Source organism: Harmonia axyridis, chromosome 2, assembly GCF_914767665.1.
Source record: "Harmonia axyridis chromosome 2, icHarAxyr1.1, whole genome shotgun sequence".
Classification (NCBI taxonomy): domain Eukaryota; kingdom Metazoa; phylum Arthropoda; class Insecta; order Coleoptera; family Coccinellidae; genus Harmonia; species Harmonia axyridis.
In genome coordinates, this window is record NC_059502.1 from 28,762,747 (window position 1) to 28,783,076 (window position 20,330).

At 33.6% G+C, this 20,330-nt stretch overlaps 2 protein-coding genes across 3 annotated transcripts in view; both read right to left on the bottom strand.

The window, feature by feature from the left end:
* LOC123674169 (carbonic anhydrase) overlaps positions 1–20,330 on the bottom strand; it is a 55,017-nt gene that overhangs the window by 28,748 nt on the left and 5,939 nt on the right. The window contains exon 1 of one of the 2 annotated variants that reach the window (XM_045609091.1): positions 8,377–8,560. The exons of the other annotated variant lie outside the window; for it this stretch is intronic. The gene's annotated coding sequence lies outside the window, so the exon portion shown is untranslated. Of the gene's footprint in view, positions 1–8,376; positions 8,561–20,330 lie in introns of those variants that run through there. 2 annotated transcript variants of the gene reach the window in all.
* On the bottom strand, positions 9,906–10,316 carry LOC123673254. Its single transcript, XM_045607726.1, has one exon. The coding sequence runs from the start codon at positions 10,314–10,316 to the stop codon at positions 9,906–9,908; it is 411 nt and encodes a 136-aa protein (XP_045463682.1).

The following is a 20,330-nucleotide window of genomic DNA, read 5'->3' on the forward strand; positions in this document are numbered from 1 at the left end:
GTCAATAACATTTTACAACTCCCTACCGAATGAGTTCAAATTGTTGAATATCAATAAGTTCAAGTATAAAGTTAAAAAGTATTTGTTGTGTGAGCAATAATTGATGTATATTATTTCAAGGGTGTGTATGGTTGTAATCTTCATGCTGTGGATTTCGGGTGCTCATTGGGTATACATTTCATATTTTGTTTTATATGTAGGTATATATTGCTGACTTGTTAATTATTATGTACTTGTTGGATGCTAGCTCATTGCCGGTTTGGGGAGGGTTGAGTTTGAATAGCAGTCTGCAAGACTTCGCCTTCCGCTGCTAGGTGATGGGTTCATGTATTTCTCTATTTTCTTTTGTGAAATGAAGACGTCATTTATTTATTTATTTTATTTATTTATGTTTAGGTCGCAGATGGTTCCATAAATAAATAAATAAATACGAATATTAGATTTGTGCATGATGGATATGAGCAAATGTGAAATTTCCGGGATATCCATATCACCCTTTGTACTAATCCGATGAAATTTGGTATGGACATTCGAAGTGGTTCAATTTTAATGAAATTCGTTGTGGGAATTCTGGTCGGTTCATTCAAATAGAAGTTGAGCTCTTTTTGATTGCGTGAAATTCCCAAACCTAAATAGTTCGCGGTAATTTTGATCGTGATCTAGTCGGTTTTTCAGCTGCGAAAAATTGCTGTAGGCTTCTTCAAAGGTTTCTAGATCGAAGATGGAATCTTCCAAACAGACTAACTACATTTTATGGGAAATATTTGTATATCTACTGAAAGAAATCCAGAGTCACTTACTCATCTAGAATTTTATGAAACAAATGTTCTTATCTATATTCTGAAAAGCCCGGAATTTTTTCACTTTGTTGAACAAACCGACCGTGGAAGCATTCAGCATTATACAATAAAAAACTTTCAAACTAATATTCGTTTCTCCTGAGGAGTTGTACGTTGTACTCTTTCAGGCGCAGACTCTAAGCCTCATTCGAAGAAAAATATCATTAATCCCCTCAGTGCGTTATTTTTTATTTTTTTTCACACAGAAGAACGCTAACAGGTGAGAACACCCAAAAGAAGCGCCCACTAATAATATAAAATAGACAATGCGCTAAAAATCAGAAATAAATGAAACAATGTTCAAGAACAATGTATAGAATTACCCAAATATCCTCTAAACAGTCTTTTCGAAAAAACTTAAACTATCCCCCGAATATAAATCAACACTATGTACATAAGAATTTCATAGATCTAACATTCTCAATATAGGTGAGTACTTGGCGCTGTTGGTTCTACACATTCAGATTGAATAGAGAGGAGACGACATCACGTGACTTAAAGCGGTACCACTTCGCCATTTTGGATGTAGATCTCAGTCAACTTTTGACCAATAACATTTCATAGTAGGGAACAGATCCATATTCACAATTTTTGCATATCTGCCTATCCATCTTCACCATATTCTAAATATATTAAAATTTATATAGCAGCATATGTTGTACATTATTTATGCAATATATAATCTATATCAAAAGTCACCGTGATGATGCAGAAAAAGTAGCTAAGGAAATAATGAAAGATGCCTTTACAAACGCCGAAAAGCTTGGACTAGAAAAATAATTAGTCACTGCCCGGAGTGCCGAAAGACAAATTCACAGGAGCAACCAACCAGCCACTAGCCCATCTGAGTACTGGAGAAGGTCTATAATTATTCCTTGCTTGGATTCGCCAGCGTATACATAAGGCAGACCACACCCTGCTCAAATGCAAGAAAATTCATTCCATTTCCAATGCTTGTGACACTTTTTCCAAGTAAGCAAAGTATATGGCTGGACAAACCTGAACCCAATTCCAAGGAGCTTTTAATTTTTAATTTATTCAATGAAAGAAACACTGGACCTTTTTCCTGAGACGGAAAAGGCTTTGGAAATTTTGACCGCTCTACTTGCACTGTGGAGCGATCATTCAGCACCCTGCGAAGAATTAAGACTTGTCTGAGGAGTTCGATGGTTGAGAGTCGACTTAGTGAAAACTTCACAACAGGGTAGTTAAATAATGTTCAAAAAATCCGAGAAGGTTGTGTTTAGGTTAGGTGGTAGTTTTATGATTTTGATATATGTATTCAAAATTGGAGTTCATTGATATCAAGAGAGAGAGAATGATTTTGTTTTGTTTGGCCTACTCTTGCCCAACGGCTGACGACGCCCTTGTATAACGAATTTACAAAACAAAACGAAAATTGTATTTCCCATTAATACGATTCTTAAGAAATTGAATGAACAATCTTAAGTAAAACGCAATTGTTTGTAATTTGAAAATTACAGGCAATATGCTAACCGATGAAGGTTCGCCGATATGCGATGATTGCTATTATTATTGTTCGATGGTCCGCTTAGGAAAATGTTTATAATTTTGCAAATGTTTTCAAGGGCAAGGTATTATGAGTATTTGAAGCAATACTCCTTTCGAATTTTCGATTCATCCGTTTTCTGGGCATAATTCCTAATATTTGTTATTCATTCGATCAAGGGCGTAGATCTCTTTTTTTTCTTAGGGGGTAATCAACAAAAATTGTTGAAGACATTGTTTACTCATATCTATAATGTGAGAAAAAGAGGTTTGATAACAAAGTTTGAACCAAATTACTCGAAATAATTTTTTTTATTACCAATTCGAGTTGATCAATCCGACGCCAAAGTTATTGAACTAAAATCTGGACCAACCTGAATTTTTATACTCGCGGTGAAGAAAGATTTTACTGTCTGCCAGGTTGAAGGAACAGGTCTGCCTTCAGAAATTAAAACCTCTGAAACTTGAAAGAATAATATCATATATATGAATTTCAAGTTTCCTAAAATACTTTCGAAAAAAATTTTTTTTTTCATTTTGAAAATTTCTGCCAACACTTCACTAGCGCGCTAACAAGGGCGTAGATCTTTTTTTTTTTGGGAGGCTAATCGAAAATAAGTTTTTTGATGACATTGTTTACTCATATCTTCAATGTGGGAAAAAGAAGTTTGAACCAAATTACTCGAAATAATTTATTTATTACCAATTCGATTGTTCTTATCTTATACTAGGAGTTACGAAGGAAAATGAGAGATTCCTTGGATAATTTTAAAACTAAAATGGCCCATAAAAATGAGCCCGCAAACGCTTTGTTTTCGAGATACAGGGTGGTTCTTGTAGTCCTACTTTTTTGTGATGCTTAACAAGTTTATCGAATCGTTATTAATCTTCGCTACAGAGTTGGTAAATATGTACCAAAACTTATGATTAATTTATTTATAACAGCTTCCAAACTGGATCTTTATAATAATTTCGATTCTCCTGAGAATTATTATAGAGAGCTGTTTGTATTTGTTTCTCGAAATCGATTGCAGATATGAAAAAATTACAACGAACCAAAAAGTGTAGGACTGAACCAGAGTTTCTTTTTGAATTTTTCTAAACTACCAGTGGTTCACCAAAAAATAGTTCTGGAGGAAAGAAGCGGACACCCTTCCAGAAAAATTCACCCTGTGGATTTGCATTCAAAATAAGGATATCACATGATGAAAACTTTAAATTGGAATATCTATGCCAATTCAAGTTAAATATCTTGTGAAGGGAAGGTGCTATGAGAGAAAAACTTAGGTAAACTTTAACACCTGTATCTCAAAAACAAAGCGTTTGCGTTATGTTATAGGACTTTTTTCTTGAAATGATGCTAGAAATCTGTCATTTTCATTTGTACCTCCAATTTAGGTACATTCTGTAGATATAGTCAATTCAAAACTGATGTCTTCACAAATAAATTGCAATTTGAATGAAACACAATAAATTGTACAGCACAACCCAGACAATTTCGATCCGAATTACTCAGTTCAGTTCTTTGATAACTAGATATTGAAATTTTGTGACGAGAATGATACAAAAAACCGAAAACAACGGGTAAGTGTATACCGATGACGAATGCAAAAATCACAGATAGCAAATAAGGAGCGATGACGAGAAATAGGTTAGATAAAGGTGTAGTGACTTGAAAATAATAAACCTCGGACAAAGACGAGCTCGTAGTGCCAAAAAAGTACTCATCTTGAAAGCGATAATAAAGTCATAAACCCTAAAGGGTCTGATTTTTTACTGACGTGTCGATTTCAAAGACATAACATTCAACTGAAATTTTATTTACCGTACTCTAATACACAGAATCTTTACAACTGTTCAACAAATATTTCGACAACTTTACTCACGCAGGAAATATTAATGAAAATATAATTTGTTTGTTGTAATGGAAAGGTACTATGTAGTTATAAATTATTATCTGCATATCGATTCGAACAATACAGGTAGCAGATACAGTAAAAAAATAATGATGATGATATTGTCATTGAAATTTCTGAATGAATACAGAAAAAACCTGAACACAATTCAGTATAATTTGATGTATTCGAAACGCATAACATCCATTAGAGAAATTCTATTTTGTTTTCCAATTCCAATCTCGTTTTCATGAAAGAATTGAATTTCTCCCAGAAAATTATCATTTCCTTCTCGTCTTCTCGTATTGTTTCAATTCTTCATAAGTTTCAGTTAAACGAGTACCACATATCTTTCCTATATTTCAACATATCTTCCTTTATAACCTATTATAACTTATTTTGTTATTATTAATAGTTGACCTTTGAATTTTTTCTATGAATAGAGAAATTCAACTTTTTCTGAAATTTTCATATTTTAATGTGTGAAGTTTTCACCTCACAATATTTAATTGATATTTTATCGTTCAATTTTGAATCAATATATGAATCAAAACTACTAATTATTCCAAAAACATGAAAGATATAGATCGCCTTCCTTTGGCTATCCCACATCTTTCAGATATAATTCATATCTTCATACAAAAATATATATTCTAATAACCTAACCTTTGACCTTCTCAGAAACAGACTTCCGCAGAAAAAACAGATAACAATGGATACATTAGATTGAATATCATTTTATATTTTATGTATCTTCTATAAATTGAGCTTTAAAGAGACAAAAGTTCGTATATTCTAAAAATAATTTAGGTAGGAACATTTGCTGAAAATTAAATTTCTTAATTCTTTTTGAATGAAAATTATTTTTTGAAGCAGTATTCGCGAAAAATGATAGATAGATAGTATGATATACATATGTATTCGTTGTCTAGTGAGTGGATCTCAGAATCCCTTCAAGCTAGACAATAAAAATGACACATTGTCGGGCTCTAGTTTTGGGAGAATTAATTTGATAAAAACCGCAAACTCATAAATTCAAATGTTTTCAAGTTATAAGAGAAATTTGAAAAATGACATGAAATGAAAAGTTCTCATAATTTGAGGATTACTAGAGACTTGTTTGAATTGCTTTCCTGAACTAGGTAACACGGTAGAACTGCAAGAAACCAAAAAGTGTATTAGGTAATGGACCAAATTTTCTTCTTATATTCTTCTAAACTATTGGTGGTCTATCAAAAAAAAAATCAGAGAAAAGAAGCGGAAACAAAAAATATATCACCTGTAGATTTGTAATCGAAATATAAACTCAAAATTGAAATAACTATGCCAAATATCAGTTATATATCTTCATACAAAAATATATATTCTAATAAACTAACCCTTGACTTTCTATGAAAAACACTTCCGAAGAAACAAACAAATAATACAATGGATTAAATATTATTTTATGTATTATGTATTTAATTGACAGTATTTCTTGAAAATTATTGTACTAAATTTGGTAAAATAAATCACATTGATTGATTGATTGATCTTGTAGAAATTGGAGCTTTTAGAAGACAAAAATTTGTATATCCTAAAAAATAATTTACATTCGATTAAAAATTAAATTTCTTAATGTTTTTTGAGATTGAAAAATGACTGTACTTCAAGTAAGATGAGTATTTCTCCGAAGACATTAAAGAAAGACACAGGAATCAGGATTTCCCATTTCGCTATAGGAGGAAAGTTCACTGTTTTTTTGCAGGAAGAACAGCAATTAAACCACTAAACACTAAATAACAAAGTACAGCTGTTTCAGTCTGAATGAATGATAGAATTTCTTGGAATATGAAGAAAATAGATTGGCAAAAACAACGAGTAATCTGAATTTTTTACTGTCTATCAAATTGTTGGAAATACTTCTGTCAAATCTGAATGGTAAATGACTTCAACCTCATTTCAAGTGCAATTTGCTTGAAAAAAATAAAAAAGGACTGGCTTGAAGCCAGTTGCCCATTTCTTTTTTCAGCTATTGAGCTGAAAAAAATATTGTAGGAGTCAGATAAGATTAACGTCATATGTTGAATAATCACAACATTTATAGCTTCAAACAATTCTCCAGAAGAAATGAATAATCGCGCAGCATTAAATTAAATGTGTGCTGAAGATTTTCAATCTTTCCTTTTTTTGGTCTGTAAGTACTAAGTATTATACAACATCGACAGCGAATCGAATTGAAATAAATAGATACTTTTCTCGAATACCAGATAACAAATACTTTCTTTTTTCACATAAAATGCAGAAATAGGTAGTTATCATTTGAGATAAGATCCTAAACCCTTAGTAGGAAAATAGATCCTTCACAACTAGACCAATTCCAAAATCAACATTTTTTCAAGTGAGAAAATTTATTTTTATCTGATCATATTCTAATTATAAGCCATCTATAATTGAGATATTTCAGATAATTTTTTCTTGAAAAACTTCGATAGCACAGAACCCGATAGAATAGTCCAATAATTTGAAAATTCGGAATTTAAAAATCAAAAAGAAACCAATTAAACAGCTTGAATTTCGAGTAATTAAAAGTAAATTAAAGACGAGTGGAATCGCACCTGAAATATTTATTATAGAACAAGGCATAGTCTAAACGCAAACAGAAATGATTGATAAAGTACAAGGTGTGGCCAACAATTCAATTCAATTCAACTAACTGAAAATTATATTTCGAAACAGTATTCACGAAAAATGATATGGGATAGATGATATACATGTATGATTAGATGATCTACTCATACATTACTTCATTTAATTGACAGATTACGTATTTGATCTTAATTTCATATACAGGATGTCCCCAAATTGGACTTACAAAGGAAAAAATAAGATATTCCTTGGCTAATTTAAAACAATCCTATAAACATGGGCCTCTAATGTTTTGTTTTTCGATACAGGGTGTTTCTCTTTCACCTTTTTATTGATGATTATACCAGTTTATCTAGTCTTCATCAATCTTCGGTACATATTAGATAAATAAGTACCAAACTTATAATTCACAGCTTACCAATGGAATCTTTATAATATTTGGATCTTCCTGGGATTACTAAAGAAAAGATTGAATTTTCTTCTCGAAACCGGTGTCTGTTACGATAAATCACAATAAACTAAAAAGTGTAGTACTGCAAATTTCTTTTTATATTCTTCTGAACTACCAGTGGACTACCAAAAAAAAATGTTTCACAGGATAGAAGACTGTTCCAGAAAGATATCATCCTGTAGATTTGCATTCAAAATTAGCATATCACATGAATGAATTTTCAATTAGAATATCTATACCAAATTTGAGTTGAATATCTTGTGGAGGGAAGTTGCATTGAGAAAAAACTTGGAAAATCTCCAAACTTCGGAAACAAAGCGTTTGCATGGAAAATTTTTTTCTTAAATTTTCCAAGGAATCTATCATTTTGTTTGTATTTCCATTTCAGGAACACTCTGTAGGTATAACAAAATGATGAGGAATATTTTTAATACAAAACAATTATTTCGTCATATTGTCGCGTTATCAGGTTCATCATAAGGCAATCATGACATAAATTAATTCATAGATTTCAGATTCATTATTTTTATTTAATTTTTAATTACCCTCGCAATGAAAATATTCAGATAAATATCCCATTAACGTAAGTAAATAATAATATGTAATATTGTTCATTAAAGAAAAATATAAGTCCAAGGATCAGTATTGAATTCGAAGTATTCGATTTTAATTTTTAGAAAAATTCTACAATTTCAAACTCAGAATTGGCATAATTGAATAATTTTTATTTAAAAAAAAAAGTGTGGAATTGATTTTTTTTTTTCAGTTTGTTATAAAATTTTTTGAGACTAGTTATCCAAAAATGTACATAAGAATCGATTGTTTACAGTCGGTCAAATCGAATACACTAAATAATACTCAGCATATATGCAACATTTATGGGCGTTATTATTTTGCTTGTTGTTATCTTATTGGATATAAATTAACGGTTTGCGCGTATTAACTATTTATATATTGAGATAAAGCGCATTTTTCTTCAATCAACTATTAATCACTCATAAACTCCTTCAACGAGAATACACCATCAATCGTAAATAAACCTAAGCATACTCACACAATTTCGAATTATCGGAGTGGGCTAAGTCAATTGAAAAAAAATTTTCTGATGATACTTCCAAGTCGCGGGCGCGTTATTGTCGGGTCAGTTAGCAATGGTGCGCGTCGATCACACTAATATCTTCTCGGTTCAACGTGGGCCAACTCACGCAAAAATACGCCGGACGACGCTTCGGGCCCCACTTTAAAAGCAATACCAATAGTACATGCATAAACAACTAACTCCAGGTTCCTATCCTCGAATACTAAGCGTGTTCATAAAATGGAATGAGGCTAATGGCCTAACCAGTTTTTAAAACCGAACTATGTATCTAATATGCCTATCTAAATCACATCTTCCGTATGACATTAAAGGTCGTCGCATACATCTCTAGTTATGCTCATCAACGCCTATGTCTTGTTTTGGTTTGTTATTTTCACTTGACTTTCACTTTGACTTGAAATGAAGTCAAGTTCAAGTCAAGTAGAAGTTCTTCAATGCCTTGTCAAGTTTGGAAAAACTTTTTGGTTCCTCTTCCATCATAGTCTAATGGTGGGTTTATGCACCGATCCTAAGAACTAAGGACTAAGAACTGCGAACTAAGAACTAAACCTAGGAATTCAGTTGCGTTTATGCACTCTCTTGTTAGTACTTAGTTTAGGCATGCACACGTGCTCGAACTACTTTCTATTTGTTCTATACTATGTTTGACATTGATATTGATTGTGAAAAAAATTCATTTAATTTTTTCAGATAAACCTAATACTTTTCATCGATAAACACGAAGAACGGAACATAAAATGATAGAAACTGGTACTCGTTAATATTGAAATTCTATGCGGTGCACGCGCACTTATATATTTTACCTAAGCCCATAGTTCTTAGTTAAAAGTTGGCCAACTTTCTAGTGCTAGTGTAAGTTCTTATGTTACGTGCATAAACGCCCTTTCTTAGCGTTCAATCCTTAGTTCTTATTTATTAGGTTTAGTCTTAGTTCTTAGGAATGGTGCATAAACCCACCATAAGAGTCAGTCGACGGCAGACCACACATATTTCAGGAAAGCCTGAAATTTCCTCAGTGAGTCTGTTGTTTCTACCGATCATTATATGGGAGCCAGCTAAGCGCAGTTGCGGTGGAATCAGCTACCATCAGGAGCGACAGGTGTGAAAATTTTATGAACTAAAAGAGTATAGTCAAACTACCACTCTTAAAGCTATTCAAAAACGAAACGGCAGACGATTAACGTGGTAGTGAAATGGTAACAGAATTTTCAAAATTAAAAAATAATAATTTTTTCAAAAGTATTTTAGGAAACTTGAAATTAATTTAGAAGTTTCAGAAGTTTAAACTTCTGTGGGCAAACCGGTACGTCGGTTCCTTTCGAACTAGCAGACAGATTTCAGTTCAATAACTTTGGCGTCGGATAGATCAACTTTTTCATGAAAAAAGTTCACATGAACATCTATCCCAACAAGCTTCGTTTTAGAGATACAGGGTGTTAATTTTAGGCTTTCCTAAATATGTGTGGTCTGTCCTCCACTGGCTCTTAGACTATCATACTGAAATATCTTGCAGTTCGGTAAAGAAAAGCCTTCTGATACACCGATGTCCTAGCTGTAGAAAGATGCACGACAAACTGGTGACTATTATCGGCTAGCCTTGTTCGTCGATCAAATTGAGCCCCTGGAGGAATCATGGAGGCAATGGCAGCAGAACACCTTCCGTGGTAGTATCTGTAAAAAAGGCATAAGTCTCCAACCTTCCTACGGTAATCGAGACTATGAAGGTTGGCAGTTAACGTTGGATCGTCTATTAGGCGCACTGCTCTTTTTTGAATGGAATCAAGTAGGAGTAACGAGTGCTTAGGAGCTGAACCCCAAGCATGAGAGCAATATTCCATAGCTGGACGCACTTGAGCCTTATAAAGTAATAAAAGCTGCTTTGGAGTATTCTTCATAGTTACTCAATTTCAAAATTATGTATTGCTCATACTGTGAAAAATATTATTCCACACGGCAATTTGCCCACACCTCGCTTGGTAGACCAATGAAATTGAGTTTTTGAGAAGTCGTTTCTATGGAAACGCAATACATGAACAGATACTGTCAACGAAGGCCATTTTGAATTGAATTAGGTATAGTAATATACCTAATTCAAAAATTTGAATAATTCAAGTAATTGAATTATTCAAATTTTTGCAGTTGTAGGAAAAGTATAGTATGCAACATGTGGAGAAAGTCTTTTTCTCGCCTTTCAGGCTCGTGCCACAAACTGCTACACTCGTGACGTGAGGAAAGTTGGACTTTCCCCACTTGTTGCACAATATACTATTCTGTAACCATTAATTGCGGGAATTTCCAAGATCCATTTTCAATACCTCGTATCTACCTAACTTACCTATATTTATCTATACAGGGAACAAGTTCACTTAAAAATATTAGGTATTCAAAAATGTAAAATATTGGAGGAAGCTACTGTGTAGCGAAACAATTGTAATATTTAAAAATTAAAAGTGAAAATAGAATATCTGTCATTTAATTTTTATTAATTTCCATCAAGTGAAAACCGAATCAATCCAATGAATCGAATATTTAGGATATATGGATAAAAAATAATTAATCTATACATATATGTACAAACTATATTTTTGAAGCTCTGATCTTTTCCTATTTATTACTTATCTATCAATTATGACTTCAATAATTGCAATTACCTATATTCTATTTGTTCTTGAATTTTCTACTGATCACAATAAAATGGATTGTTTAACTGTGTCGAATGCCTTCGACGAATCGATGAAGATTGCTATTAATTGTCAACCAATATTTATTATTTTTATATGAGATCAATCAATTGAGTGCGTTCTGCTCATCTATCTTCTCATATGCAATTCCTATTTACCAGCTCATTTCATTCATGAATCACATTCCTTAACGTTCCCTATACTAAAAAATAATAACTCCTCCATGAAATGGTCAACCCACCAACACCAACCATTGTCCATAAATGAAAATTCACATGATCATTATGCATGAATCAATTATGTGTTGAACTCCCTAGTATCAAAATTAACTTGAATAAATATGCATATCCATATTTAACAAGATCTCCACTACACTCCAGAATGGGTAAAGCAGACAACAACAATAAATTATCAACACTTCAGGAAATGACCTCGACAGAGATCTTTTCTCTTCCATCAGTTCATGTTATTCCTACTTATTACTGATAGTATCCCATCTGAACGAATAAGGTTATTCACTTTCAGATGTGTATATCCAAAATGTCATGATCTAACTGTCGTAAGACAAATATGCAGGACAAATCTGGAGACGAATAACCAACATAAGAGATAACAAACAACAATAACTCGCAGTACAAAATCTTTTTCGAACAATACTGCTCTTTTTTTTACACCACAAACAATCACTAAGTATGTCGTGATTTAAACAATCATGGTAAAATCAATGGCCAAGTAAGTCACAAAACTTGGCGATTAAATGTAATAACAATGTAAAAACATTGAAATAATACAGGGTTAGAACTATTTAGAGGGGCACTACAGGGATATCGAGAACCGTTAGAAATACAGGGTGGCTTGAAATACAAAACAGTTGCGTTATTTAGGGATGTGTATGTTGGTGTGAACAGATCTAAAATATCTTCAATGGTTCCCGAGATATCTCATACTCAAATAAAATTAAAATCGAGATTTTCTTTTTTTCTGTATAACTCATTTGTTTCTGGAGATAACTTCACGAAATTTGGTTTGTAGCCATCATCCACTATAAAGTCAGTAAATACAAAAATATCGAGTCTAGCTACCCAAATTTGAACTTCCTTTTTATTTATTTGTTTAAATAGTAGGCTGGTGCCAGAATTGTCGAATAACTTGTTACTTCGTTCAGTTGTTATGTGAAACAGTGAAACCATCACTTAATTTTGTAAAAACCTTAATCCTGTCAGAAGTAACAAGTTATTTGACAATTCTGGCACCAGCCTACTATTTAAACAAATAAATAAAAAAGGAGTTCAAATTTGGGTAGCTAGATTTGATATGTTTGAAGAGTGTGATACATTTTTGAACTCGTAATTTTTTTCTTTATCGCCTCATAAGGAGAATCAATATGGTGTCCATAAGAAAAAAAATTGACTATCGCGTCTCTGAAACAATGGAAAAAAGAAAAAATATGACGACACAATTAGAATCTCTATTTTGGACAATGACTACATAAAGAACTTCGTGAAGTTATCTTCAGAAACAAATGAGTTATACAGAAAGAAAAAATCTCGATTTTTAGTTTTTTCGGGAAATCTCGGGGACCATTGAAGATATTTAATATCTGTTCATACCAACACACTCATCCCTACACAACTTTTTTTAAATGTAAGCCCTCTAAATAGTTGTCACCCTGTATAACGTAATTATGTGATGCCGAATGAGAAAAAAAGAGAGACGATTATGTTATAATGCTTACAAAATTCATAGCAAATAAAGATCAACTACTAGCTACAATACTGAGTAAGTTGGTATCCTGAAATATTCGAGGAAGTCGAAACATAGCTTTTTCTCTATGTAACAAGAGTTGTAAGAATGGAGGTAAATAAAATCCAGCTGAAATTCTTTTCTTCTATCGGTCTTGAAATTCGGAATTTCTTATATTTCATAATTAGCTACAACCAAATAGAAAATATCTTGGGTTCGATACCGTTAGGTATTAGTTTAGTAACTCATCCTTCCTTGCGCACCTCAAAAAAAGTTATCTAAAGAAACAAATGAGCTAAATGACCAACCCTTGACAATTGAACTATGTATTTAATTATGATTGGTAATCGATAATTTTCAAGACTTTTGCTTAGGTTCCAATTATTTTGATAGACTTTCAGCAATACTCCTACAAAAAATGGAGTTTGTTCAATTCTATCTGAATTTCCTGAATCTGGGAATTCAAACCACTTGATTTTGACACCTACCTAATATATAAATATTTTCTATTTATTTCAAGATTTAATTAATTTTGTCTCCACTGTATAATTATAGTCAATTCATATAAAGGCTGTTCCATTCAATAAGAAATCAATTATCGTTTTGGTGAAAACCGTTACCTCTCAAATTCAACTGTTTTCAAGCTATAGGAGAAAATTTCAAAACGGCGTGAAATGAAAAGTACTCATAACTTCTTTATTATTGGTGCTATAGAAATGAAACAAAAATACCCTACCCTACAGGTACTCTTCTCAGTAGAATCCATTGGTGTAATAATTAATTTTTTATTGTCCTTAGTTTTGAAGTTATAATGCAACCTTATGTTTTTTAAATGTAAACCATAACAATTTCTATAACAAATGAAATCGCTTAATTTTTCCCTTTTCAAAAATATTGATTGAAATAATACTCCAAAGATATTAAACAAAAAACTAGAATTATTTGTAACATCGATTTACTCTGTTCAATATATACAATTAAGTAAATGTTTGATGGAATGTTCAAAATAGAAAAGATGGGTAGAAACTATTAAATTTCGTTAGAATTTCAGAGTTAAGAAATCTTGAAATAATTTAAATTTCTACACAATGGAAGAAGTAACGATGTTGATGTTATGTCGTTTCAACTAATTATCCCAAGAATAAACTTTTAGAAACTTTCTGGAAGCATATTCACTGTTCACACTGTTCATTAAATTTTCAAAATCGTCGTTTCAGAGTGTTTCTCTGCAGAATATTTCAAATTCAACCATTTCAATTCATGAAGTTATCGACTATATACTATATTCAGAACCTCATTGTTTGTTAGTGAATTCAGACTGTTCGTTCAATTCGCAGAATAGGAAGTAGGTACAGTACCCATGAACAATGAGAAAATTTATATTCAAAGAGTATCCTTTGAATGATACCTACTTCCACCTTACAGCCATTGTCGTTACCTTGTCTGCTAAATCAATGAAAATATTCCTCTACTGTCCCTCATCGTAAAATACTTACGGAACATGAGTCTAAAGAAATGTCGATCCTAATTCTCTCGTATTTTGATCATACATATTATAATACTTCAATATGGTTTGGCAACTGGCATACTCATAAATTGTGATAACAATTAACGAATAAATAATAATAACAACAATTTCAAGCAATTTTTTAAATTTTGAGCCGGGGACGGACTCAAACGGTCCTAGACCCAATCTTTCAGTGACAAAAAATTCAACCGATTCAAAATTTTTAGTGTAGGTACTCGTGTAGATTTATAATTTGAAGCTTGATGGTGCAGAATTTCATGATGCGCGTGACCCCAGAATTATAGAAACTTCAAGCAGATATGTACTAAATTTTTTATTATTATAATCTGGTAGACAATTCCATAGCATTTATTTATCAAATAGGATTTCCGGCATAAGTCTGCCGCGGCTACAATCCACTTTTTCCAATAAATCCTGGCCGTATGGTGTTAATGGTAGCTTAAATATTGGCTTCCAATGCTCCAAAAGTGCTGGTTTATCAGCATAAACCAATGACTTAACATAGCGCTCATAAAAGTAATCGAGTGTCTTCAAGTCGCTAGAACGAGGAGGCCAGTGAGTAGTTGAGAGGACCACTTTTGGAAATAAAGTTGTCACCATATTGATTTTGCTATAGATTGATGAATAAGCTCGTGGTATGGCAAGTTGTGCCGTTTTGTGGGATGCAAATGTTGTCGTATAGCAGATTAATTTTTGGAAACAAAAAAATCATGGCTCGATAGCGATCCCCATTCACCGTAACCGTAGATCCTTTGTTATTTCGGAAGAAATAACGACTGATGATGCTGCCAGCGTGTAACCCACACCAAAAAGTCAATTTTAATGGATGTAATGGTGATTCGTGTTTGATTTGGGGAGTCTATTTAACTAGAAATGATCTTTATCATTAAACCCACAATTCTTCGGTAAAAATTCTCATCTTCAGCCAGTTTTAAATAAGCCCAATCAGCAGAAATGCGACATAAATGATGTATGACTGTATTTTATAGGCAATATTCTTACATAAAATTTTTCACATAGTCGAAGAACAAAGGCCATCAAGTTGAGAACGGTGATGTATCGACATTTCGGCATCTTATTCAGCACTTTTCGTCTTGTTGATGGTTTTGAATAGAGAAGGGTGAAACTAGTGCGAAAACGGTCAGTAACTGCATGAATTACTTGCTCAATTGGTCTATTTTGTTGACTGTAAAATGGATAAAGTTCTCTATGAACTACGAGAATAGTTTTTTTTAAGTATATTTCCACAATTTGGAAGCTTTGTTCTGATGTTGAACGATTTATGATGAATTACCAAACATTACTGAACAATAATGTCAACATAGCTTGATATTCTCAACAGTCAAACCATCGACAACAATCATCGAAACTTCTCATACAGCTAAAAACCACTAGTTAGTGTAGTAAAATCATTTTTTTCAATAGATGACTTTTGTTATTTCTATCTCGCATTGAAAACGCCCGATTAGGTTCCACTAGATGGCGTTAGAAAGATGAGATTTCGTACTACAAAAACTTTCTTGACAGTTTTGTGATTAGTTGACTCAGTTATGTTTGAGTGCGCGTCAAAGACGTATATCAGCAAAGAAAAAATACGCTATATTTTACAGGTTTTGTTCGATAAAGACGAAAATGCAAGCCAGGCGGCTGAAAATGTGAATAATATTTATGGTCCTGATACTGTAACAGCGCAATTTTGGTTTTGTCGATTCCATTCCGGTTTTTTCGATGTCAAAAATGCACCACGCTGAAGGTCAATTGTCGAAATGGTCGATAAAATCATGGACATTGTTGAGTCCGACCGTCATGTAAGCACTGTTTCGATTGTCCAAGAGCTAAATGTTGCACAAAAAAAAACCGTTTGGATCCATTTGCATAAGGCTGGTCTTTAGAGGAAGCTCGATGTATGGATAGTAGGTACCAAATGAGTTATCGCAAAAAACAACAAAATCGACCCATTTTTGAGGCAGTTGCTGACTGATGAAAAAATGGATCACTAGAATTGACGGCGAGGAAGGTTTGGCTGTGTGTTTGTTGGGATTGGCAAGGAATTTTCTACTATAAGCTGATCCCCTATGGTAAAACTGTTAACTCGGAGCTGTACTGTCTGAAGGAAGCAATCGCCCAGAAGCGGTCAGCTTTGACCAATAGGAGAGGAATTGTGTTCCATCAGGACAACGCCAGGCCACACACATCGATAGTGAGTCGCCAGAAGCTCCAGGGGCTTGTTTGGGAGGTTCTTATATGCATCAAATCAAATCAAATTTATTTCACAAATAGTTACAAAGCCAAAGGTAACAATTAATAGTCAAAAATATATATATATATATACCAAAACATTTGAAACAGAATACAATATAAAAAATGAATACACATGTATTATTATATTCACTACTGAAGTGCATCGGACAGAAACTCCTCAATAGAATAATAGGCCTTCGAAATCATCAAATTTCGGAGGCGTCTCTTGAAACCATCTTGAGTTTTGAAGTCCACAGGAAGATGGTTATATAACTTTATGCCTAAATAGTTAGTGGCTTTTTGTGCATTTTTGATCCTATGATATGGAATACAGAGATCATTTCTATTGCGAGTAGCGTATTGATGGAATTCACCCGTAGTAAAATATTTGTGTTTATTTTAATGAATGTAATTTAGACATGAAAAAATAAACTGGGAATAAAGGGTGAGTATTCTTAATTTTTTGAAATATTCCCTGCAGGAAGTGGTGTTATTAATACCCGCAATTGTTCTTATGGATCTCTTCTGCTTTAGGAAAACCAGATCTGCCTCCGACGCATCGCCCCAGATAATTATTGCATAAGACATACAGCTATGGAATAGAGCGAAATAAGTATTTACCAAAATGTTCTCTTGGGTAATTTTTTTCAGCCTGGAGAGCAGAAATATTGTAGATGATAACTTTTTTACCACCTTTTCTATGTGACAACTGAATTTGAAGTTTTCTTGAATTTCTATTCCAAGAAATTTCGCGCTTGCGACACTCTGTGTAGTTCTCGGCCTCATGTCTATTTCCAATATTTTAGTTTTTTCTAGATTCAAGAGGAGACCGTTGGAATTGAACCAAGACTTAGCTTCTTGAAGAGTTTTATTTGTCTTTGTTCTGAGTGACTCTGAGTTTTTACAGGCGTTCAAGAATGATGTGTCATCCGCATAATTACAAACATTTTCACATGTTATATTGCAGGGTAGATCGTTCATATACAAAATGAAGAGGAGAGGCCCCAAAATAGAACCTTGGGGTACACCCTTGCTGATTTTCATACAAGTTGTTGATTTATTATTGACTAGAACATATTGTTGTCCATCCACCTTATAGTCCAGACTTGGCACTAAGTGATTACTCTCTTGTTGTTACAACTCTTTTGTTTAAGTATGCTACTTAACACAAAAAAATCTAAAATAACATCTTGTCCCATTGCACACTGCTACACGAGAAGCAGGGCGAATGCTCTGAGGGTACCTTTTTGTGGAAAAAATATAGGACTTTCTCGCAGAATATATATTCCGTCGTTGAGCATCACTTATCACATCTGCGTTGTTTTGTTCCTCAGAGTTCATTTGTGCATTGATGTTGTGTTCATTTTCAGCACAATTGTTAGTGAGGTTCCTATTCTGTAGCCTCAGATGGACTTCATTTTTTATGGTGTTAAGTCTCTCATCGGTTACAAGTTTATATCTCAATATGACCCGATATTGGTCTGCTACTCTTTGCTCAGAAACTTGAAGTTCGGGATAGTTTCTGTGGAATTCTGCGAATAATTTTTGCCGGTAGCTTATTTTATCTTCCTCCATATTAGTCACTTCATAATATATGCGCATGATCGTTTCATTTATCGAACTTGTCCATTTCATTCGTCTTCTTGGTAGACCTGCTTGGGTGAGTGCTGGTTGGGGATCCTGCGCAGCACCTTCAGCGGTCGGAGAAACTCGTATGTTATTCTTCTCCTAGAATATTGAGATTGTGGAGGCGTAGCATTTTGTTCGACAGACGCCCGTCTCCTTAGCACTCTGTCACCGATGTCCCGCATACTGTCATGTCCAGCGCTGGCTCCAGACACGCCCTGACGAAACTCAGGCAGCAGCTATAGAGCTGCTGATGGTGAATTTGAGGAATAGGAATATAGATCGTCCGTCCGTTACCCTGGACAGGAACCCTTCGACAGGTTTCAGCTTCCCGGGTCAGGGAGCTCCTGGAATCTGCGGTAGACAGGAGTCGATTCAACTATCCTGATAGGTGAATCGCTAGGGATCCACCTACCGCTACCGGTTTATTGTTATTATTATTATTCCTGTCCATGGGGAACAATTTTGCTGATGAAAAATTCGCTTCAACGGAGGGTTGTGAAAATTGATGGACTCAACTTTTTGCTTCTATGAGAGAGGCATAATAATATGACCTTCAAAATGGCAACAAATAAGCAACATCGGATCATTCTAACTATGGCAATTAAAGCCACATTTTTCATGTAAGAATGATGGATTTCTTCTTACTAAAACGAAGACAACAACTGTGGTCTCTAATAAGTATACTCAGTCAAAAGCTCCTGACCAGTGTCGACGCTTTCAAAAACTGGGGGGCCAAAGTAAATCGAAATAATACAAGAAAATTATAGTTCTGCTGATCTTGTGATTATTTTAGCTCTAGTATGTCAAATTGTAGGGGGGGCAGCAAAATTTAAGGGAGAGGCTGCCCCCCCCTCTAGCGTCGCCAGTGCTCCTGACATCAAGTCAGTACTTTTCCCGAATTTTTCTTTATACTATTATTGGGCAAGAGATAATTCTAGATAATTTTCTGAAATTATTTAATTCTATTGTAATATATGATTTGGTTGGTATACATATTGTAAATTCGATATACATAGGATTCAAGAAATGAAATGAAGTATATTGAAACGACATAATTACATATGAGTTCGTGAAAGCAGTGAGGCAAATGGATAAATAGGAAGCAGTAATAATTTTAATTAATGTTGACTGATAATCGAGCCGTGTACTCGTTTTTTATTATGTCGAGGGTCATTTCATTTGGTGAATGAAATACATTACAATTATTGAATAGGCTACATCGCTTCTGCTTTCACCGTGCTTTCGAGATAATAGAAATATCAAAATATTGTGCTAGTGAGTGTAGAAAGAAATATGCTTCCTCATCTCTAGCTCCGACCAAGGGGCGCTGAGTCTCATTACATAAAAGTGTCTATCATTCATGAAATCATATATCAGAAATATATTCCACACTAATCTATCAAATTTCATAAAATGATTAAAACATTGTTGATGTAGGGCTCTCTCATAGCTTTAGTCCTGTGGTTTTTTTGCTTCGAAATCTTTCAGTAGCATACTGAAGTTCTCCTGCCTCAGTAGTTCTGTGTAATGATCTCTTCTGAATCTGAATTGCTCAGGATCGTTTAGTTAGTTTGTTCTTACAATAATCACCCACACTATTTTTTCAAGTGCTGACAGTAGACTAAGTGACCTGTAGTTTTGGGACAGTTCCCTTTCCCTATATTTCTCAAACCCCATACGTTTTGGAATGTGTAGAATCCAAATTGGTATCCAATAAAAAACACGAGATACGAATTACAAAGACAATACAAATACAAGAAAACAATTAAAAAAAATTTTCTCAGAAACTTATCCACATACAGGGTGACTCACCGGGAAGGCCTATTAGACGTTTGTGGAAAATTAATCATAATTTTGTGCTGAAAATTTGCATGTCTGGGTTTGAGACAATGATCTTTCTAAATCAGATCTCTACAACTTCCAGTAATACCGAACACAGACTACTACTTCCTTATTTCAAATGGCACACCCAGTATATTAATGCATAATTAGATAGCTTTTTTGATGACAGGGTATTTATAAGAAGATCATGAACTTAGACAACTCAAATTCATCAAAACTCAACATTTTCAAATTAACTTTAAAGT

Excerpts from the sequence above, each read along its gene's own strand:
- LOC123673254 (XM_045607726.1), bottom strand. The coding sequence starts at position 10,316 with ATGAAGAATACTCCAAAGCAGCTTTTATTACTTTATAAGGCTCAAGTG.